The sequence below is a fragment of the Oncorhynchus keta genome, unplaced genomic scaffold (genome assembly GCF_023373465.1).
Source record: "Oncorhynchus keta strain PuntledgeMale-10-30-2019 unplaced genomic scaffold, Oket_V2 Un_contig_3473_pilon_pilon, whole genome shotgun sequence".
Lineage (NCBI taxonomy): Eukaryota > Metazoa > Chordata > Actinopteri > Salmoniformes > Salmonidae > Oncorhynchus > Oncorhynchus keta.
Window position 1 is genome coordinate 257,763 of NW_026287276.1, and position 24,430 is coordinate 282,192.

Here is a 24,430-nt window from a genome sequence, read left to right on the forward strand (position 1 = left end):
ACATACCTTCAGCTGTGGTGAAATAGATCTATAACATACCTTCAGCTGTGGTGAAATAGAGCTATAATGTACCTTCAGCTGTGGTGAAATAGAGCTATAACATACCTTCAGCTGTGGTGAAATAGATCTATAATAACCCTTCAGCTGTGGTGAAATAGATCTATAACATACCTTCAGCTGTGGTGAAATAGAGCTATAATAACCCTTCAGCTGTGGTGAAATAGATCTATAATATACCTTCAGCTGTGGTGAAATAGATAGCTCTATAATATACCTTCAGCTGTGGTGAAATAGAGCTATAACATACCTTCAGCTGTGGTGAAATAGATCTATAATATACCTTCAGCTGTGATGAAATAGATCTATAATAAACCTTCAGCTGTGGTGAAATAGAGCTATAACATACCTTCAGCTGTGGTGAAATAGAGCTATAACATACCTTCAGCTGTGGTGAAATAGATCTATAATATACCTTCAGCTGTGGTGAAATGGATCTATAACATACCTTCAGCTGTGGTGAAATAGATCTATAATGTACCTTCAGCTGTGGTGAAATAGATCTATAACATACCTTCAGCTGTGGTGAAATAGATCTATAATGTACCTTCAGCTGTGGTGAAATAGATCTATAATATACCTTCAGCTGTGGTGAAATAGAGCTATAATGTACCTTCAGCTGTGGTGAAATAGATCTATAACATACCTTCAGCTGTGGTGAAATAGATCTATAATGTACCTTCAGCTGTGGTGAAATAGATCTATAACAAACCTTCAGCTGTGGTGAAATAGATCTATAACGTACCTTCAGCTGTGGTGAAATAGATCTATAATATACCTTCAGCTGTGGTGAAATAGATCTATAACGTACCTTCAGCTGTGTTGAAATAGATCTATAATATACCTTCAGCTGTGGTGAAATAGATCTATAACAAACCTTCAGCTGTGGTGAAATAGAGCTATAATATACCTTCAGCTGTGGTGAAATAGATCTATAACATACCTTCAGCTGTGGTGAAATAGAGCTATAACATACCTTCAGCTGTGGTGAAATAGATCTATAATATACCTTCAGCTGTGGTGAAATAGATCTATAATATACCTTCAGCTGTGGTGAAATAGATCTATAACATACCTTCAGCTGTGGTGAAATAGATCTATAATGTACCTTCAGCTGTGGTGAAATAGATCTATAACATACCTTCAGCTGTGGTGAAATAGATCTATAATGTACCTTCAGCTGTGGTGAAATAGATCTATAATATACCTTCAGCTGTGGTGAAATAGAGCTATAATGTACCTTCAGCTGTGGTGAAATAGATCTATAACATACCTTCAGCTGTGGTGAAATAGATCTATAATGTACCTTCAGCTGTGGTGAAATAGATCTATAACAAACCTTCAGCTGTGGTGAAATAGATCTATAACGTACCTTCAGCTGTGGTGAAATAGATCTATAATATACCTTCAGCTGTGGTGAAATAGATCTATAAACCTTCAGCTGTGTTGAAATAGATCTATAATATACCTTCAGCTGTGGTGAAATAGATCTATAACAAACCTTCAGCTGTGGTGAAATAGAGCTATAATATACCTTCAGCTGTGGTGAAATAGATCTATAACATACCTTCAGCTGTGGTGAAATAGATCTATAATGTACCTTCAGCTGTGGTGAAATAGATCTATAATATACCTTCAGCTGTGGTGAAATAGATCTATAACGTACCTTCAGCTGTGGTGAAATAGATCTATAATATACCTTCAGCTGTGGTGAAATAGATCTATAACATACCTTCAGCTGTGGTGAAATAGATGTATAACATACCTTCAGCTGTGGTGAAATAGATCTATAATAACCTTCAGCTGTGGTGAAATAGATCTATAATATACCTTCAACTGTGGTGAAATAGAGCTATAATAAACCTTCAGCTGTGGTGAAATAGATACACCTTCAGCTGTGGTGAAATAGATCTATAACATACCTTCAGCTGTGGTGAAATAGAGCTATAACATACCTTCAGCTGTGGTGAAATAGAGCTATAACATACCTTCAGCTGTGGTGAAATAGATCTATAACATACCTTCAGCTGTGGTGAAATAGAGCTATAATGTACCTTCAGCTGTGGTGAAATAGAGCTATAACATACCTTCAGCTGTGGTGAAATAGATCTATAACAAACCTTCAGCTGTGGTGAAATAGATCTATAATATACCTTCAGCTGTGGTGAAATAGATCTATAATAACCCTTCAGCTGTGGTGAAATAGATCTATAACATACCTTCAGCTGTGGTGAAATAGAGCTATAATAACCCTTCAGCTGTGGTGAAATAGATCTATAATATACCTTCAGCTGTGGTGAAATAGATAGCTGTGGTGAAATAGATCTATAATATACCTTCAGCTGTGGTGAAATAGAGCTATAACATACCTTCAGCTGTGGTGAAATAGATCTATAATATACCTTCAGCTGTGATGAAATAGATCTATAATAAACCTTCAGCTGTGGTGAAATAGAGCTATAACATACCTTCAGCTGTGGTGAAATAGAGCTATAACATACCTTCAGCTGTGGTGAAATAGAGCTATAACATACCTTCAGCTGTGGTGAAATAGATCTATAATATACCTTCAGCTGTGGTGAAATAGATCTATAACATACCTTCAGCTGTGGTGAAATAGATCTATAATGTACCTTCAGCTGTGGTGAAATAGATCTATAACATACCTTCAGCTGTGGTGAAATAGATCTATAATGTACCTTCAGCTGTGGTGAAATAGATCTATAATATACCTTCAGCTGTGGTGAAATAGAGCTATAATGTACCTTCAGCTGTGGTGAAATAGATCTATAACATACCTTCAGCTGTGGTGAAATAGATCTATAATGTACCTTCAGCTGTGGTGAAATAGATCTATAACAAACCTTCAGCTGTGGTGAAATAGATCTATAACGTACCTTCAGCTGTGGTGAAATAGATCTATAATATACCTTCAGCTGTGGTGAAATAGATCTATAACGTACCTTCAGCTGTGTTGAAATAGATCTATAATATACCTTCAGCTGTGGTGAAATAGATCTATAACAAACCTTCAGCTGTGGTGAAATAGAGCTATAATATACCTTCAGCTGTGGTGAAATAGACCTATAACACCTTCAGCTGTGGTGAAATAGATCTATAATGTACCTTCAGCTGTGGTGAAATAGATCTATAATATACCTTCAGCTGTGGTGAAATAGATCTATAATATACCTTCAGCTGTGGTGAAATAGATCTATAATATACCTTCAGCTGTGGTGAAATAGATCTATAATATACCTTCAGCTGTGGTGAAATAGATCTATAACATACCTTCAGCTGTGGTGAAATAGATCTATAATATATAACCCTTCAGCTGTGGTGAAATAGATCTATAATATACCTTCAACTGTGGTGAAATAGAGCTATAATAAACCTTCAGCTGTGGTGAAATAGATACACCTTCAGCTGTGGTGAAATAGATCTATAACATACCTTCAGCTGTGGTGAAATAGAGCTATAACATACCTTCAGCTGTGGTGAAATAGAGCTATAACATACCTTCAGCTGTGGTGAAATAGATAGCTGTGGTGAAATAGATCTATAACATACCTTCAGCTGTGGTGAAATAGATCTATAATATACCTTCAGCTGTGGTGAAATAGAGCTATAACATACCTTCAGCTGTGGTGAAATAGAGCTATAATATACCTTCAGCTGTGGTGAAATAGATCTATAATATACCTTCAGCTGTGGTGAAATAGAGCTATAACATACCTTCAGCTGTGGTGAAATAGAGCTATAATATACCTTCAGCTGTGGTGAAATAGAGCTATAATATACCTTCAGCTGTGGTGAAATAGATCTATAATATACCTTCAGCTGTGGTGAAATAGATCTATAATAAACCTTCAGCTGTGGTGAAATAGATCTATAACATACCTTCAGCTGTGGTGAAATAGAGCTATAACATACCTTCAGCTGTGGTGAAATAGATATATAATGTACCTTCAGCTGTGGTGAAATAGAGCTATAACATACCTTCAGCTGTGGTGAAATAGATCTATAATATACCTTCAGCTGTGGTGAAATAGATCTATAATGTACCTTCAGCTGTGGTGAAATAGATCTATAACATACCTTCAGCTGTGGTGAAATAGATCTATAATATACCTTCAGCTGTGGTGAAATAGATCTATAATAACCCTTCAGCTGTGGTGAAATAGATCTATAACATACCTTCAGCTGTGGTGAAATAGATCTATAATGTACCTTCAGCTGTGGTGAAATAGATCTATAACATACCTTCAGCTGTGGTGAAATAGATCTATAATATACCTTCAGCTGTGGTGAAATAGATCTATAATATACCTTCAGCTGTGGTGAAATAGATCTATAATAACCCTTCAGCTGTGGTGAAATAGATCTATAATATACCTTCAGCTGTGGTGAAATAGAGCTATAATGTACCTTCAGCTGTGGTGAAATAGATCTATAATATACCTTCAGCTGTGGTGAAATAGATCTATAACATACCTTCAGCTGTGGTGAAATAGATCTATAATGTACCTTCAGCTGTGGTGAAATAGATCTATAACATACCTTCAGCTGTGGTGAAATAGATCTATAATGTACCTTCAGCTGTGGTGAAATAGATCTATAATATACCTTCAGCTGTGGTGAAATAGATCTATAATAACCCTTCAGCTGTGGTGAAATAGATCTATAACATACCTTCAGCTGTGGTGAAATAGATCTATAATGTACCTTCAGCTGTGGTGAAATAGATCTATAACATACCTTCAGCTGTGGTGAAATAGATCTATAATGTACCTTCAGCTGTGGTGAAATAGATCTATAACAAACCTTCAGCTGTGGTGAAATAGATCTATAACGTACCTTCAGCTGTGGTGAAATAGATCTATAATATACCTTCAGCTGTGGTGAAATAGATCTATAACGTACCTTCAGCTGTGTTGAAATAGATCTATAATATACCTTCAGCTGTGGTGAAATAGATCTATAACAAACCTTCAGCTGTGGTGAAATAGAGCTATAATATACCTTCTGTGGTGAAAGCTGTGGTGAAATAGATCTATAATATACCTTCAGCTGTGGTGAAATAGATCTATAACATACCTTCAGCTGTGGTGAAATAGATCTATAACATACCTTCAGCTGTGGTGAAATAGATCTATAATGTACCTTCAGCTGTGGTGAAATAGATCTATAATATACCTTCAGCTGTGGTGAAATAGATCTATAATGTACCTTCAGCTGTGGTGAAATAGATCTATAATATACCTTCAGCTGTGGTGAAATAGATCTATAATGTACCTTCAGCTGTGGTGAAATAGATCTATAATGTACCTTCAACTGTGGTGAAATAGATCTATAATATACCTTCAGCTGTGGTGAAATAGATCTATAATGCACCTTCAGCTGTGGTGAAATAGATCTATAATATACCTTCAGCTGTGGTGAAATAGATCTATAATGTACCTTCAGCTGTGGTGAAATAGATCTATAATGTACCTTCAGCTGTGGTGAAATAGATCTATAATATACCTTCAGCTGTGGTGAAATAGATCTATAACATACCTTCAGCTGTGGTGAAATAGATCTATAATATACCTTCAGCTGTGGTGAAATAGATCTATAATATACCTTCAGCTGTGGTGAAATAGATCTATAATATACCTTCAGCTGTGGTGAAATAGATCTATAATATACCTTCAGCTGTGGTGAAATAGATCTATAATACACCTTCAGCTGTGGTGAAATAGATCTATAACATACCTTCAGCTGTGGTGAAATAGATCTATAATGTACCTTCAGCTGTGGTGAAATAGATCTATAATATACCTTCAGCTGTGGTGAAATAGATCTATAATATACCTTCAGCTGTGGTGAAATAGATCTATAATATACCTTCAGCTGTGGTGAAATAGATCTATAATATACCTTCAGCTGTGGTGAAATAGATCTATAATATACCTTCAGCTGTGGTGAAATAGATCTATAATATACCTTCAGCTGTGGTGAAATAGATCTATAATACACCTTCAGCTGTGGTGAAATAGATCTATAACATACCTTCAGCTGTGGTGAAATAGATCTATAATGTACCTTCAGCTGTGGTGAAATAGATCTATAATATACCTTCAGCTGTGGTGAAATAGATCTATAACATACCTTCAGCTGTGGTGAAATAGAGCTATAATATACCTTCAGCTGTGGTGAAATAGATCTATAATGTACCTTCAGCTGTGGTGAAATAGATCTATAATAAACCTTCAGCTGTGGTGAAATAGATCTATAATAAACCTTCAGCTGTGGTGAAATAGATCTATAATATACCTTCAGCTGTGGTGAAATAGATCTATAACATACCTTCATCCGGGGTTGAAATAGAGCTATAAAGTACCTTCAGCTCCAATGGAGACCAGCTTGACTCCTTTGCTGGTGAAATAGATCTATAACATACCTTCAGCTCCAATGGAGACCAGCTTGACTCCTTTGCTGGTGATGTACTCCAGAGCTTTGTTGACGTTGGCTATCTTGTGGAAGCGCATTTTCCCTCTGTCTGGTTTGGGAAGTCTTTCACCTGAGGAAGAGGAGACATGTGAAGTCATTCACCTGAGGAAGAGGAGACATGTGAAGTCTTTCACCTGAGGAAGAGGAGACATGTGAAGTCATTCACCTGAGGAAGAGGAGACATGTGAAGTCTTTCACCTGAGGAAGAGGAGACATGTGAAGTCATTCACCTGAGGAAGAGGAGACATGTAAAGTCATTCACCTGAGGAAGAGGAGACATGTGAAGTCTTTCACCTGAGGAAGAGGAGACATGTAAAGTCTTTCACCTGAGGAAGAGGAGACATGTAAAGTCTTTCACCTGAGGAAGAGGAGACATGTGAAGTCATTCACCTGAGGAAGAGGAGACATGTGAAGTCTTTCACCTGAGGAAGAGGAGACATGTAAAGTCATTCACCTGAGGAAGAGGAGACATGTGAAGTCTTTCACCTGAGGAAGAGGAGACATGTAAAGTCATTCACCTGAGGAAGAGGAGACATGTGAAGTCTTTCACCTGAGGAAGAGGAGACATGTAAAGTCTTTCACCTGAGGAAGAGGAGACATGTGAAGTCATTCACCTGAGGAAGAGGAGACATGTGAAGTCATTCATCTGAGGAAGAGGAGACATGTGAAGTCTTTCACCTGAGGAAGAGGAGACATGTGAAGTCATTCACCTGAGGAAGAGGAGACATGTGAAGTCATTCATCTGAGGAAGAGGAGACATGTGAAGTCTTTCACCTGAGGAAGAGGAGACATGTGAAGTCATTCACCTGAGGAAGAGGAGACATGTGAAGTCTTTCACCTGAGGAAGAGGAAGGAGACATGTGAAGTCATTCACCTGAGGAAGAGGAGACATGTGAAGTCATTCACCTGAGGAAGAGGAGACATGTGAAGTCTTTCACCTGAGGAAGAGGAGACATGTGAAGTCATTCACCTGAGGAAGAGGAGACATGTGAAGTCATTCACCTGAGGAAGAGGAGACATGTGAAGTCATTCACCTGAGGAAGAGGAGACATGTGAAGTCTTTCACCTGAGGAAGAGGAGACATGTGAAGTCATTCACCTGAGGAAGAGGAGACATGTGAAGTCTTTCACCTGAGGAAGAGGAGACATGTGAAGTCTTTCACCTGAGGAAGAGGAGACATGTGAAGTCATTCACCTGAGGAAGAGGAGACATGTGAAGTCATTCACCTGAGGAAGAGGAGTATCGGACACACCTTTCAGAATAACTATCAGTGGGTACCGACAGCAAGCAAGCAGGCAGACAGACAGACAGACAGACAGACAGACAGACAGACAGACAGACAGACAGACAGACAGACAGACAGACAGACAGACAGACAGACAGACAGACAGACAGACAGACAGACAGACAGACAGACAGACAGACAGACAGACAGACAGACAGACAGACAGACAGACAGACAGACAGACAGACACACACACACACACACACACACACACACACACACACACACACACACACACACACACACACACACTCACCAGAAATGACTTCAAGCAGCAGCATGAGTTTCAGTCCGTTCCTGAAGTCCTCCTCGATGTTCTCAATCCCAGTCCCAGCCTTCCTCAGGTGAGAGTTGCACCAGGCTGTGAAAGTCTGAGCACAACAGACGTACGGCTCAACATCGAGTCCAATCAACACAGGTTAGTCCTTGTGTCTGACTCTTTCACGTGTCTTGGCGTTTTCTCTGTAAACAAAGCGATCTCTGTCAACACTTTACCGTGTACAGTACACTGGGAAGGGCCTCGGTTGAACATGTAACCAGGTTTAACTTTCGTCCGTCCACCTCGCCCCGACCCGGGCTCGAACCGGGGACCCTCTGCACACATCAACAACTGACACCCACGAAGCATCGTCGCCCATCGCGCCACAAAAAAAGCCCGCGGCCCTTGCAGAGCAAAAGGGAACAAGTGCTTCTAGGTCTCGGAGCGAGTGACGTCACCTGATTGAAACGCTATTAGCGCCCACCACCGCTAACGAGCTAGCCGTTTCACATCGGTGACACACAGACAGCTGGCCGCTCGTTCAGACCCATGAATCGGTGGTCAGAGGGGTATCATTTACCAGACAACATACATGGCACGGAGGGATGGCTTTGAGGTCTGGGAAGAAAAGTGCTTGGGGGTTATCTTTATCCATCCTCTGTATAAAGCTGTGTTTTCCTGTTATAACCTGTAGTTATAACCTGTAGTTATAGAGAGGGTAGAGAGCAGTGTTTTCCTGTTATAACCTATAGTTATAATCTGTAGTTATAGAGAGGGTAGAGAGCAGTGTTTTCCTGTTATAACCTGTAGTTATAGAGAGGGTAGAGAGAGCAGTGTTTTCCTGTTATAACCTGTAGTTATAGAGAGGGTAGAGAGAGCAGTGTTTTCCTGTTATAACCTGTAGTTATAGAGAGGGTAGAGAGAGCAGTGTTTTCCTGTTATAACCTGTAGTTATAACCTGTAGTTATAGAGAGGGTAGAGAGCAGTGTTTTCCTGTTATAACCTATAGTTATAACCTGTAGTTATAGAGAGGGTAGAGAGCAGTGTTTTCCTGTTATAACCTGTAGTTATAGAGAGGGTAGAGAGAGCAGTGTTTTCCTGTTATAACCTGTAGTTATAGAGAGGGTAGAGAGCAGTGTTTTCCTGTTATAACCTATAGTTATAACCTGTTATAGTTATAGAGAGGGTAGAGAGCAGTGTTTTCCTGTTATAACCTGTAGTTATAGAGAGGGTAGAGAGCAGTGTTTTCCTGTTATAACCTGTAGTTATAGAGAGGGTAGAGAGAGCAGTGTTTTCCTGTTATAACCTGTAGTTATAGAGAGGGTAGAGAGCAGTGTTTTCCTGTTATAACCTGTAGTTATAGAGAGGGTAGAGAGCAGTGTTTTCCTGTTATAACCTGTAGTTATAGAGAGGGTAGAGAGCAGTGTTTTCCTGTTATAACCTGTAGTTATAGAGAGGGTAGAGAGCAGTGTTTTACTGTTATAACCTGTAGTTATAGAGAGGGTAGAGAGCGTTCTGAGTACCAAACAGACACGTAAAACAAAACACAGGGTAGAAATCCCAAATCAAAAGAGCGAGGATAAATAAACACGATGATTAACACTACGGGACGAGACCCGTAATCATCTCCACAAGGACACGAAAGCCCAAAAACACACAGCACAGGTACTCACACGCACCAACGGACATTGGAACAATAATGGACAGACAAGGGAAACCAAAGGGCCCACGTATACAAGTACTAATCAGCGGTTGTAGGGGACAGGTGTGCGTAATGAAAGTTCCGGATTGATCCGTGACAATCCCCATCAAAATCCATCAGTAACCTGGTAGGCCAGTTGAGAACACCTTTATTTAACCAGGTAGGCTAGTTGAGAACACCTTTATTTAACCAGGTAGGCTAGTTGAGAACACCTTTATTTAACCAGGTAGGCCAGTTGAGAACACCTTTATTTAACCAGGTAGGCTAGTTGAGAACACCTTTATTTAACCAGGTAGGCTAGTTGAGAACACCTTTATTTAACCAGGTAGGCCAGTTGAGAACACCTTTATTTAACCAGGTAGGCCAGTTGAGAACACCTTTATTTAACCAGGTAGGCTAGTTGAGAACACCTTTATTTAACCAGGTAGGCCAGTTGAGAACACCTTTATTTAACCAGGTAGGCTAGTTGAGAACACCTTTATTTAACCATGTAGGCTAGTTGAGAACACCTTTATTTAACCAGGTAGGCTAGTTGAGAACACCTTTATTTAACCAGGTAGGCTAGTTGAGAACACCTTTATTTAACCATGTAGGCTACTTGAGAACACCTTTATTTAACCAGGTAAGCTAGTTGAGAACAAGTTCTCATTTGCAACTGCGACCTGGTCAAGATTAAGCAAAGCAGTTCGACACATAGAACAACACAGAGTTACACATGGAGTAAAACAAACATACAGTCAATAATACAGTAGAAAATTCTATATACAGTGTGTGCAAATGAGGAAGGATAAGAGAGGTAAGGCAATAAATAGGCCATGGTGGCAAAGTAATTACAATATAGCAATTAAACACTGGAATGGTAGAATGTGCAGAAGATGAATGTGCAAGTAGAGATACTGTGGTGCCTTATACCAAGGATTGGTTTGCTTTCACAGTATTGCTTCGGGGTCATTGTCCATCTGCACTGTGAAGCGCCGTCCAATGAGTTTTGAAGCATTTGACTGGATCTGAGCAGATAATAATATTATCCCTTAACACTTCAGAATTCATAGTGCTGTTTTTTTATCAGCAGTCACATCATCACTAAATACAAGGGAACCAGTTCCCTCGGCAGCCGCCCATGCCATAACACCACCTCCTCCATGCTACAAGGGAACCAGTTCCCTCGGCAGTCGCCCATGCCATAACACCACCTCCTCCATGCTTCAGAGGAGGTGTTATGCTTCTCCATTCTCTTCTCTTCCCATCGTTCTGGTAAACCCTCTGTATTTACTCCTCCATGCTTCACCGAGGAGGTGTTATGCTTCTCCATTCTCTTCTCTTCCCATCGTTCTGGTAAACCCTCTGTATTTACTCCTCCATGCTTCACCGAGGAGGTGTTATGCTTCTCCATTCTCTTCTCTTCCCATCGTTCTGGTAAACCCTCTGTATTTACTCCTCCATGCTTCACAGAGGAGGTGTTATGCTTCTCCATTCTCTTCTCTTCCCATCGTTCTGGTAAACCCTCTGTATTTACTCCTCCATGCTTCACAGAGGAGGTGTTATGCTTCTCCATTCTCTTCTCTTCCCATCGTTCTGGTAAACCCTCTGTATTTACTCCTCCATGCTTCACTGAGGAGGTGTTATGCTTCTCCATTCTCTTCTCTTCCCATCGTTCTGGTAAACCCTCTGTATTTACTCCTCCATGCTTCACCGAGGAGGTGTTATGCTTCTCCATTCTCTTCTCTTCCCATCGTTCTGGTAAACCCTCTGTATTTACTCCTCCATGCTTCACAGAGGAGGTGTTATGCTTCTCCATTCGCTTCTCTTCCCATCGTTCTGGTAAACCCTCTGTATTTACTCCTCCATGCTTCACAGAGGAGGTGTTATGCTTCTCCATTCTCTTCTCTTCCCATCGTTCTGGTAAACCCTCTGTATTTACTCCTCCATGCTTCACAGAGGAGGTGTTATGCTTCTCCATTCTCTTCTCTTCCCATCGTTCTGGTAAACCCTCTGTATTTACTCCTCCATGCTTCACCGAGGAGGTGTTATGCTTCTCCATTCTCTTCTCTTCCCATCGTTCTGGTAAACCCTCTGTATTTACTCCTCCATGCTTCACCGAGGAGGTGTTATGCTTCTCCATTCTCTTCTCTTCCCATCGTTCTGGTAAACCCTCTGTATTTACTCCTCCATGCTTCACCGAGGAGGTGTTATGCTCCATTCTCTTCTCTTCTCTTCCCATCGTTCTGGTAAACCCTCTGTATTTACTCCTCCATGCTTCACCGAGGAGGTGTTATGCTTCTCCATTCTCTTCTCTTCCCATCGTTCTGGTAAACCCTCTGTATTTACTCCTCCATGCTTCACCGAGGAGGTGTTATGCTCTCCATTCTCTTCTCTTCCCATCGTTCTGGTAAACCCTCTGTATTTACTCCTCCATGCTTCACAGAGGAGGTGTTATGCTTCTCCATTCTCTTCTCTTCCCATCGTTCTGGTAAACCCTCTGTATTTACTCCTCCATGCTTCACAGAGGAGGTGTTATGCTTCTCCATTCTCTTCTCTTCCCATCGTTCTGGTAAACCTCTGTATTTACTCCTCCATGCTTCACCGAGGAGGTGTTATGCTTCTCCATTCTCTTCTCTTCCCATCGTTCTGGTAAACCCTCTGTATTTACTCCTCCATGCTTCACCGAGGAGGTGTTATGCTTCTCCATTCTCTTCTCTTCCCATCGTTCTGGTAAACCCTCTGTATTTACTCCTCCATGCTTCACAGAGGAGGTGTTATGCTTCTCCATTCGCTTCTCTTCCCATCGTTCTGGTAAACCCTCTGTATTTACTCCTCCATGCTTCACAGAGGAGGTGTTATGCTTCTCCATTCTCTTCTCTTCCCATCGTTCTGGTAAACCCTCTGTATTTACTCCTCCATGCTTCACAGAGGAGGTGTTATGCTTCTCCATTCTCTTCTCTTCCCATCGTTCTGGTAAACCCTCTGTATTTACTCCTCCATGCTTCACCGAGGAGGTGTTATGCTTCTCCATTCTCTTCTCTTCCCATCGTTCTGGTAAACCCTCTGTATTTACTCCTCCATGCTTCACCGAGGAGGTGTTATGCTTCTCCATTCTCTTCTCTTCCCATCGTTCTGGTAAACCCTCTGTATTTACTCCTCCATGCTTCACCGAGGAGGTGTTATGCTCCATTCTCTTCTCTTCTCTTCCCATCGTTCTGGTAAACCCTCTGTATTTACTCCTCCATGCTTCACAGAGGAGGTGTTATGCTTCTCCATTCTCTTCTCTTCCCATTGTTCTGGTAAACCCTCTGTATTTACTCCTCCATGCTTCACAGAGGATGTGTTATGCTTCTCCATTCTCTTCTCTTCCCATCGTTCTGGTAAACCCTCTGTATTTACTCCTCCATGCTTCACAGAGGAGGTGTTATGCTTCTCCATTCTCTTCTCTTCCCATCGTTCTGGTAAACCCTCTGTATTTACTCCTCCATGCTTCACCGAGGAGGTGTTATGCTTCTCCATTCTCTTCTCTTCCCATCGTTCTGGTAAACCCTCTGTATTCACTCCTCCATGCTTCACAGAGGAGGTGTTATGCTTCTCCATTCTCTTCTCTTCCCATCGTTCTGGTAAACCCTCTGTATTTACTCCTCCATGCTTCACAGAGGAGGTGTTATGCTTCTCCATTCTCTTCTCTTCCCATCGTTCTGGTAAACCCTCTGTATTTACTCCTCCATGCTTCACAGAGGAGGTGTTATGCTTCTCCATTCTCTTCTCTTCCCATCGTTCTGGTAAACCCTCTGTATTTACTCCTCCATGCTTCACCGAGGAGGTGTTATTCTCCATTCTCTTCTCTTCCCATCGTTCTGGTAAACCCTCTGTATTTACTCCTCCATGCTTCACCGAGGAGGTGTTATGCTCCATTCTCTTCTCTTCCCATCGTTCTGGTAAACCCTCTGTATTTACTCCTCCATGCTTCACAGAGGAGGTGTTATGCTTCTCCATTCTCTTCTCTTCCCATCGTTCTGGTAAACCCTCTGTATTTACTCCTCCATGCTTCACAGAGGAGGTGTTATGCTTCTCCATTCTCTTCTCTTCCCATCGTTCTGGTAAACCCTCTGTATTTACTCCTCCATGCTTCACAGAGGAGGTGTTATGCTTCTCCATTCTCTTCTCTTCCCATCGTTCTGGTAACCTCTGTATTTACTCCTCCATGCTTCACCGAGGAGGTGTTATGCTTCTCCATTCTCTTCTCTTCCCATCGTTCTGGTAAACCCTCTGTATTTACTCCTCCATGCTTCACCGAGGAGGTGTTATGCTTCTCCATTCTCTTCTCTTCCCATCGTTCTGGTAAACCCTCTGTATTTACTCCTCCATGCTTCACAGAGGAGGTGTTATGCTTCTCCATTCTCTTCTCTTCCCATCGTTCTGGTAAACCCTCTGTATTTACTCCTCCATGCTTCACCGAGGAGGTGTTATGCTTCTCCATTCTCTTCTCTTCCCATCGTTCTGGTAAACCCTCTGTATTTACTCCTCCATGCTTCACCGAGGAGGTGTTATGCTTCTCCATTCTCTTCTCTTCCCATCGTTCTGGTAAACCCTCTGTATTTACTCCTCCATGCTTCACAGAGGAGGTGTTATGCTTCTCCCTTCTCTTCTCTTCCCATCATTCTGGTAAACCTCTGTATTTACTCCTCCATGCTTCACAGAGGAGGTGTTATGCTTCTCCATTCTCTTCTCTTCCAATCGTTCTGGTAAACCCTCTGTATTTACTCCTCCATGCTTCACAGAGGAGGTGTTATGCTTCTCCATTCTCTTCTCTTCCCATCGTTCTGGTAAACCCTCTGTATTTACTCCTCCATGCTTCACCGAGGAGGTGTTATGCTTCTCCATTCTCTTCTCTTCCCATCGTTCTGGTAAACCCTCTGTATTTACTCCTCCATGCTTCACCGAGGAGGTGTTATGCTTCTCCATTCTCTTCTCTTCCCATCGTTCATGTAAACCTCTGTATTTACTCCTCCATGCTTCACAGAGGAGGTGTTATGCTTCTCCATTCTCTTCTCTTCCCATCGTTCTGGTAAACCCTCTGTATTTACTCCTCCATGCTTCACAGAGGAGGTGTTATGCTTCTCCATTCTCTTCTCTTCCCATCGTTCTGGTAAACCCTCTGTATTTACTCCTCCATGCTTCACCGAGGAGGTGTTATGCTTCTCCATTCTCTTCTCTTCCCATTGTTCTGGTAAACCCTCTGTATTTACTCCTCCATGCTTCACCGGGGAGGTGTTATGCTTCTCCATTCTCTTCTCTTCCCATTGTTCTGGTAAACCCTCTGTATTTACTCCTCCATGCTTCACCGAGGAGGTGTTATGCTTCTCCATTCTCTTCTCTTCCCATCGTTCTGGTAAACCCTCTGTATTTACTCCTCCATGCTTCACAGAGGAGGTGTTATGCTTCTCCATTCTCTTCTCCTCCCATCGTTCTGGTAAACCCTCTGTATTTACTCCTCCATGCTTCACAGAGGAGGTGTTATGCTTCTCCATTCTCTTCTCTTCCCATCGTTCTGGTAAACCCTCTGTATTTACTCCTCCATGCTTCACCGAGGAGGTGTTATGCTTCTCCATTCTCTTCTCTTCCCATCGTTCTGGTAAACCCTCTGTATTTACTCCTCCATGCTTCACAGAGGAGGTGTTATGCTTCTCCATTCTCTTCTCTTCCCATCGTTCTGGTAAACCCTCTGTATTTACTCCTCCATGCTTCACAGAGGAGGTGTTATGCTTCTCCATTCTCTTCTCTTCCCATCGTTCTGGTAAACCCTCTGTATTTACTCCTCCATGCTTCACCGAGGAGGTGTTATGCTTCTCCATTCTCTTCTCTTCCCATCGTTCTGGTAAACCCTCTGTATTTACTCCTCCATGCTTCACCGGGGAGGTGTTATGCTTCTCCATTCTCTTCTCTTCCCATTGTTCTGGTAAACCCTCTGTATTTACTCCTCCATGCTTCACCGAGGAGGTGTTATGCTTCTCCATTCTCTTCTCTTCCCATCGTTCTGGTAAACCCTCTGTATTTACTCCTCCATGCTTCACAGAGGAGGTGTTATGCTCTCCATTCTCTTCTCTTCCCATCGTTCTGGTAAACCCTCTGTATTTACTCCTCCATGCTTCACAGAGGAGGTGTTATTCTTCTCCATTCTCTTCTCTTCCCATCGTTCTGGTAAACCCTCTGTATTTACTCCTCCATGCTTCACGAGGAGGTGTTATGCTTCTCCATTCTCTTCTCTTCCCATCGTTCTGGTAAACCCTCTGTATTTACTCCTCCATGCTTCACAGAGGAGGTGTTATGCTTCTCCATTCTCTTCTCTTCCCATCGTTCTGGTAAACCCTCTGTATTTACTCCTCCATGCTTCACAGAGGAGGTGTTATGCTTCTCCATTCTCTTCTCTTCCCATCGTTCTGGTAAACCCTCTGTATTTTCCTCCATGCTTCACAGAGGAGGTGTTATGCTTCTCCATTCTCTTCTCTTCCCATCGTTCTGGTAATGTTGTTCTGTATTTACTCCTCCATGCTTCACAGAGGAGGTGTTAGAACTCTCCATTCTCTTCTCTTCCCATCGTTCTGGTAAACCCTCTGTATTTACTCCTCCATGCTTCACGAGGAGGTGTTAGAACTGTCTCCATTCTCTTCTCTTCCCATCGTTCTGGTAAACCCTCTGTATTTACTCCTCCATGCTTCACAGAGGAGGTGTTATGCTGTCTCCATTCTCTTCTCTTCCCATCGTTCTGGTAAACCCTCTGTATTTACTCCTCCATGCTTCACAGAGGAGGTGTTATGCTTCTCCATTCTCTTCTCTTCCCATCGTTCTGGTACAAGTTGATCTTTGTCTCATCTCTCATCAATCAGGATGTTGTTCCAGAACTGTACAGGATGTTGTTCCAGAACTGTACAGGATGTTGTTCCAGAACTGTACAGGATGTTGTTCCAGAACTGTACAGGATGTTGTTCCAGAACTGTACAGGCTTTTGAAATTATTTTTTTACATGTTGTTATGGCAAAACTCTAATGTGGTCTTCCTGTTTTTGAGGTTTGCAGTCTTGTGGTAAACCGTCTGTCTTTACTCTGGTGAAGTCTTCTCTTGGTTGTTGACTTTGACACAGATACGCCTCCCTCCTGGAGGCTGTTCTTGATCTGGACGACTGTTGTGAAAAAGGTGTTTTTTTTTCTTCTCCATGGAAAGAATGATTCTGTCATCCACCACAGTTGTTTTCTGTTTTTCTTCTGGGCCATTTGGTGTTCCTGAGCTCACCGGGGTGTTCTTTCTGTTTATTAAAGAATGTACCAAATAGTTGATTTGGACCTCGTGTTTCGGCTGTCTCTCTGAGGGGTTTGTTTTTTCTGATTTTTTTCAGCCCAGTAATGTCTTGCTTCACTGGCAGTGACGGCTCTCTGGACTTCATATTGAGGGTCAAACAGCAACAGATTCCCAAATGCAAATGTCACACTTGACCTTTTACCTGTAAATTAACAAATGAGGGAATAACACACCTGGCCATGGAACACCTGAGCAGGCAATTGTCCAATTACTTTTGGTCCCTTTAAAAGGGGGGCACATATTAAATGTGATGTAATTCCTTCAAACTTTCACCTGAATTGGATGTAAATACCCTCAAGTTAAAGCTAAAAGCACTTCCTGCTCATATTCATGATTCAATGTCCACTCCAATATGCTGTGGTAGACAGCTATAATTATAATAACTTGGTCAATGTCCAAATATTTATGGACCTGACTGTATGTGTCCAAAAAAGCATCAATATTTCAATATTTCCAGAGCTTTCTCTCCTAGGAGGACAGACACTTCAAAACCTTGTTTATTATTATTTATTTTTTGACCCCTTTTTTCTCTCCATTTGGTAGCTACAGTCTTGTCTCATCGCTGCAACTTCCGTACGGACTCGGGAGAGGCGAAGGTCGAGAGCCGTGCGTCCTCAGAAACACAACCCAACCAAGTCGCACTGCTTCTTGACACAACACCCGCTTAACCCGGGAAGCCAGCCGCACCAACGTGTCGGAGGAAACACTGTACACTGTACACCTGGTGACCGTGTCAGAACATCCCTGCCGGTCAAACCCTCCCGTAACCCGGACGGCGCTGAGGTCAATTGTGCGCCGCCCCATGGGTCTCCTGGTCGCGGCTGGCTGCTACAGAGCCTGGACTCAAACCAGGTTCTCTAGTGGCACGGCCTTAGACCACTGAGACAGAGCCTGGACTCAAACCAGGTTCTCTAGTGGCACAGCCTTGGACCACTGAGACAGAGCCTGGACTCAAACCAGGTTCTCTAGTGGCACAGCCTTAGACCACTGAGACAGAGCCTGGACTCAAACCAGGTTCTCTAGTGGCACAGCCTTGGACCACTGAGACAGAGCCTGGACTCAAACCAGGTTCTCTAGTGGCACAGCCTTAGACCACTGAGACAGAGCCTGGACTCAAACCAGGTTCTCTAGTGGCACAGCCTTGGACCACTGAGACAGAGCCTGGACTCAAACCAGGTTCTCTAGTGGCACAGCCTTAGACCACTGAGACAGAGCCTGGACTCAAACCAGGTTCTCTAGTGGCACAGCCTTAGACCACTGAGACAGAGCCTGGACTCAAACCAGGTTCTCTAGTGGCACAGCCTTGGACCACTGAGACAGAGCCTGGACTCAAACCAGGTTCTCTAGTGGCACAGCCTTAGACCACTGAGACAGAGCCTGGACTCAAACCAGGTTCTCTAGTGGCACAGCCTTGGACCACTGAGACAGAGCCTGGACTCAAACCAGGTTCTCTAGTGGCACAGCCTTAGACCACTGAGACAGAGCCTGGACTCAAACCAGGTTCTCTAGTGGCACAGCCTTGGACCACTGAGACAGAGCCTGGACTCAAACCAGGTTCTCTAGTGGCACAGCCTTAGACCACTGAGACAGAGCCTGGACTCAAACCAGGTTCTCTAGTGGCACAGCCTTAGACCACTGAGACAGAGCCTGGACTCAAACCAGGTTCTCTAGTGGCACAGCCTTGGACCACTGAGACAGAGCCTGGACTCAAACCAGGTTCTCTAGTGGCACAGCCTTAGACCACTGAGACAGAGCCTGGACTCAAACCAGGTTCTCTAGTGGCACAGCCTTGGACCACTGAGACAGAGCCTGGACTCAAACCAGGTTCTCTAGTGGCACAGCCTTAGACCACTGAGACAGAGCCTGGACTCAAACCAGGTTCTCTAGTGGCACAGCCTTGGACCACTGAGACAGAGCCTGGACTCAAACCAGGTTCTCTAGTGGCACGGCCTTAGACCACTGAGACAGAGCCTGGACTCAAACCAGGTTCTCTTGTGGCACAGCCAGCACTGTGATGCAGTGCCTTAGACCACTACGCCACTAAGGAGGCCTCAAGACCTTAGTTCTTATGATTCATTTTTTTACTGCCTGTTTTGCTATTTATTAATGTGTTAATCAATGTGTTTCTTTGGGCTATAGTGGTAAAGGCCAAATTCAATATTTTATATTTTATTTGTATTTTTTGGGATTCTTACAGAGGACCTAAAATTCTAAATCAAATAGCTAAAGGATCCATGGTATGGCCATCTTAAAACAATTCCATATGTCAGATTACTAGGAGGGAGGACCATCTTAAAACAATTCCATGTGTCAAATTAGTAGGTAGGAGGACCATCTTAAAACAATTCCATATGTCAGATTACTAGAAGGGAGGACCCTCTTAAAACAATTCCATGTGTCAAATTAGTAGGTAGGAGGACCATCTTAAAACAATCCCATATGTCAGATTAGTAGGAAGGAGGACCAATCTTAAAACAATTCCACATGCCAGATTAATAGGGGGACCATCTTAAAACAATTCCATATGTCAGCCCCCAATATACCGTACAGTCAAGTCATATGAGTCAATGGTAGAACTATAGCGCCCCCTGTTGGTTCAATATGACTGCGTCACTATGGGGGCAGTGACACCGTGGCAGACTGTCATCTTAACAGGAATCAGAGAGTAAACTTCATAACAAATGTTTTCATGTTTGTGTAAAATTCTAAAGTCCAGAATGACGGTTGAGAACGAATGGGAGGGAGTGTGACTTCTCCAGGTACTAAACCGCATCTCAAACGGCACTATAAACGTCCCCTTCTTGCCTCCTGTGGTGTTTCTGAGTGATGGCTTAGTTCTCAGATGGAGTTGCTGAGCACGGCCGTAAAGGGACTCTGAGGCGGTTCAGACCTGACCCTGAGATGGAGTCTGAGGCTGTAAAACAGGAAATGTAGCGGTTCAGACCTGACCCTGAGAGGGAGTCTGAGACTGTAAAACAGGAAATGAAGGAGTTCAGACCTGACCCTGAGAGGGAGTCTGAGACTGTAAAACAGGAAATGAAGGGGTTCAGACCTGACCCTGAGAGGGAGTCTGAGGCTGTAAAACAGGAAATGAAGGGGTTCAGAACTGACCCTGAGAGGGAGTCTGAGGCTGTAAAACAGGAAATGAAGGGGTTCAGACCTGACCCTGAGAGGGAGTCTGAGGCTGTAAAACAGGAAATGAAGGAGTTCAGACCTGACCCTGAGAGGGAGTCTGACTGTAAAACAGGAAATGAAGGGGTTCAGACCTGACCCTGAGAGGGAGTCTGAGACTGTAAAACAGGAAATGAAGGGGTTCAGACCTGACCCTGAGAGGGAGTCTGAGGCTGTAAAACAGGAAATGAAGGGGTTCAAACATGACCCTGAGAGGAGTCTGAGGCTGTAAAACAGGAAATGAAGGAGTTCAGACCTGACCCTGAGAGGGAGTCTGAGGCTGTAAAACAGGAAATGAAGGAGTTCAGACCTGACCCTGAGAGGGAGTCTGAGACTGTAAAACAGGAAATGAAGGGGTTCAGACCTGACCCTGAGAGGGAGTCTGAGGCTGTAAAACAGGAAATGAAGGGGTTCAAACATGACCCTGAGAGGGAGTCTGAGGCTGTAAAACAGGAAATGAAGGGGTTCAGACCTGACCCTGAGAGGGAGTCTGAGACTGTAAAACAGGAAATGAAGGAGTTCAGACCTGACCCTGAGAGGGAGTCTGAGGCTGTAAAACAGGAAATGAAGGGGTTCAGACCTGACCCTGAGAGGGAGTCTGAGGCTGTAAAACAGGAAATGAAGGGGTTCAGACCTGACCCTGAGAGGGAGTCTGAGGCTGTAAAACAGGAAATGAAGGGGTTCAAACATGACCCTGAGAGGGAGTCTGAGACTGTAAAACAGGAAATGAAGGGGTTCAGACCTGACCCTGAGAGGGAGTCTGAGGCTGTAAAACAGGAAATGAAGGGGTTCAAACATGACCCTGAGAGGGAGTCTGAGGCTGTAAAACAGGAAATGAAGGGGTTCAGACCTGACCCTGAGAGGGAGTCTGAGACTGTAAAACAGGAAATGAAGGAGTTCAGACCTGACCCTGAGAGGGAGTCTGAGGCTGTAAAACAGGAAATGAAGGGGTTCAGACCTGACCCTGAGAGGGAGTCTGAGGCTGTAAAACAGGAAATGAAGGGGTTCAGACCTGACCCTGAGAGGGAGTCTGAGGCTGTAAAACAGGAAATGAAGGGGTTCAGACCTGACCCTGAGAGGGAGTCTGAGGCTGTAAAACAGGAAATGAAGGGGTTCAGACCTGACCCTGAGAGGGAGTCTGAGGCTGTAAAACAGGAAATGAAGGGGTTCAGACCTGACCCTGAGAGGGAGTCTGAGGCTGTAAAACAGGAAATGAAGGGGTTCAGACCTGACCCTGAGAGGGAGTCTGAGGCTGTAAAACAGGAAATGAAGGGGTTCAGACCTGACCCTGAGAGGGAGTCTGAGGCTGTAAAACAGGAAATGAAGGGGTTCAGACCTGACCCTGAGAGGGAGTCCGTGTGCCCTAGCTGTGAGTCTAGTTTAGAATACCTCCTTATTTAAATATAATGTCTCTGTCTCACTGTCTGTCACAGCCTGGTGCGCTGGACAGCTGGACAACACCATATTGGACAGCTGGACAGCACCATATTGGACAGATGGACAGCACCTGGACAACACCATATTGGACAGCTGGACAGCACCATATTGGACAGATGGACAGCACCATATTGGACAGCACCATATTGGACAGCTGGACAGCACCATATTGGACAGCTGGACAACACCATATTGGACAGCTGGACAACACCATATTGGACAGCTGGACAGCACCATATTGGACAGCTGGACAGCACCATATTGGACAGCTGGACAACACCATATTGGACAGCTGGACAACACCATATTGGACAACTGGACAACACCATATTGGACAGCTGGACAACACCATATTGGACAGCTGGACAACACCATATTGGACAGCTGGACAGCACCATATTGGACAGCTGGACAGCACCATATTGGACAGCTGGACAGCACCATATTGGACAACTGGACAACACCATATTGGACAGATGGACAGCACCATATTGGACAGCTGGACAACACCATATTGGACAACACCATATTGGACAGCTGGACAACACCATATTGGACAGCTGGACAACACCATATTGGACAGCTGGACAACACCATATTGGACAACACCATATTGGACAGCTGGACAACACCATATTGGACAGCTGGACAACACCATATTGGACAGCTGGACAACACCATACTGGACACCATATTGGACAACACCATATTGGACAGCTGGACAGCACCATATTGGACAACACCATATTGGACAACTGGACAGCACCATATTGGACAGCTGGACAGCACCATATTGGACAGATGGACAGCACCATATTGGACAGCTGGACAGCACCATATTGGACAACTGGACAACACCATATTGGACAGCTGGACAGCACCATATTGGACAGCTGGACAACACCATATTGGACAACACCATATTGGACAGCTGGACAACACCATATTGGACAGCACCATATTGGACAGCTGGACAACACCATATTGGACAACACCATATTGGACAGCTGGACAACACCATATTGGACAGCTGGACAGCACCATATTGGACAGCTGGACAACACCATATTGGACAGCTGGACAACACCATATTGGACAGCTGGACAACACCATATTGGACAGCTGGACAACACCATATTGGACAGCTGGACAACACCATATTGGACAGCTGGACAGCACCATATTGGACAACACCATATTGGACAGCTGGACAACACCATATTGGACAGCTGGACAACACCCATATTGGACAACACCATATTGGACAACACCATATTGGACAGCTGGACAACACCATATTGGACAACACCATATTGGACAACACCATATTGGACAGCTGGACAACACCATATTGGACAACACCATTATTGGACAGCTGGACAACACCATATTGGACAGCTGGACAGCACCATATTGGACAGCTGGACAACACCATATTGGACAGCTGGACAACACCATATTGGACAACACCATATTGGACAACTGGACAACACCATATTGGACAGCTGGACAACACCATATTGGACAGCTGGACAACACCATATTGGACAGCTGGACAGCACCATATTGGACAGCTGGACAGCACCATATTGGACAGCTGGACAACACCATATTGGACAGCTGGACAACACCATATTGGACAACACCATATTGGACAGCTGGACAACACCATATTGGACAGCACCATATTGGACAGCTGGACAGCACCATATTGGACAACTGGACAGCACCATATTGGACAGCTGGACAGCACCATATTGGACAACTGGACAACACCATATTGGACAGCTGGACAGCACCATATTGGACAGATGGACAACACCATATTGGACAACTGGACAACACCATATTGGACAGCTGGACAGCACCATATGACAGATGGACAACACCATATTGGACAGCTGGACAACACCATATTGGACAACTGGACAACACCATATTGGACAACTGGACAACACCATATTCAATCCAGTATTGTGTTTGTTATACTGCTCATTTATTATGCAGAAAAGGTACAGTAATCCTTAACACAGTTGTGCTAGCAGGAACAAATGGCACCCTATTCCCTTATAATAGTGCACTACTTTTGACAAACCCTGGTCTACAGTAGTGGACTGTAGAGAATAGGGTGCCATTTGGGACACTGATTTGAACAGATACTGTTGGGACAAAAATAGTCTACCAGAACTATAAGTCTCTATTGTCAGAACCCAGATCCTGAAATACAATGACCTGGTAATGGGTACGTGCTTTCCCCATAGTTACGACCCCTCCAGGGTTTATCATAGCTGCTCCCCATAGTTACGACCCCTCCAGGGTTTAACATAGCTGCTCCCCATAGTTACGACCCCTCCAGGGTTTAACATAGCTGCTCCCCATAGTTACGACCCCTCCAGGGTTTAACATAGCTGCTCCCCATAGTTACGACCCCTCCAGGGTTTAGCATAGCTGCTCCCCATAGTTACGACCCCTCCAGGGTTTATCATAGCTGCTCCCCATAGTTACGACCCCTCCAGGGTTTAACATAGCTGCTCCCCATAGTTACGACCCCTCCAGGGTTTAACATAGCTGCTCCCCATAGTTACGACCCCTCCAGGGTTTAACATAGCTGCTCCCCATAGTTACGACCCCTCCAGGGTTTAACATAGCTGCTCCCCATAGTTACGACCCCTCCAGGGTTTAA

General features: G+C 43.7%; 1 protein-coding gene across 1 annotated transcript in view; it reads right to left on the reverse strand.

Annotated features, from left to right (window-relative positions):
* The window catches only part of LOC127924008 (alpha-actinin-2-like), a 65,736-nt gene that overhangs the window by 32,961 nt on the left and 8,345 nt on the right, over positions 1–24,430 (reverse strand). The window contains exons 3-4 of the mRNA XM_052508349.1: positions 8,094–8,208; positions 6,503–6,622 (exon numbers count right to left, since the gene is read on the reverse strand). Of these exons, the coding sequence (XP_052364309.1) occupies positions 6,503–6,622; positions 8,094–8,208 (235 nt within the window). The remainder of the gene's footprint in view (positions 1–6,502; positions 6,623–8,093; positions 8,209–24,430) is intronic.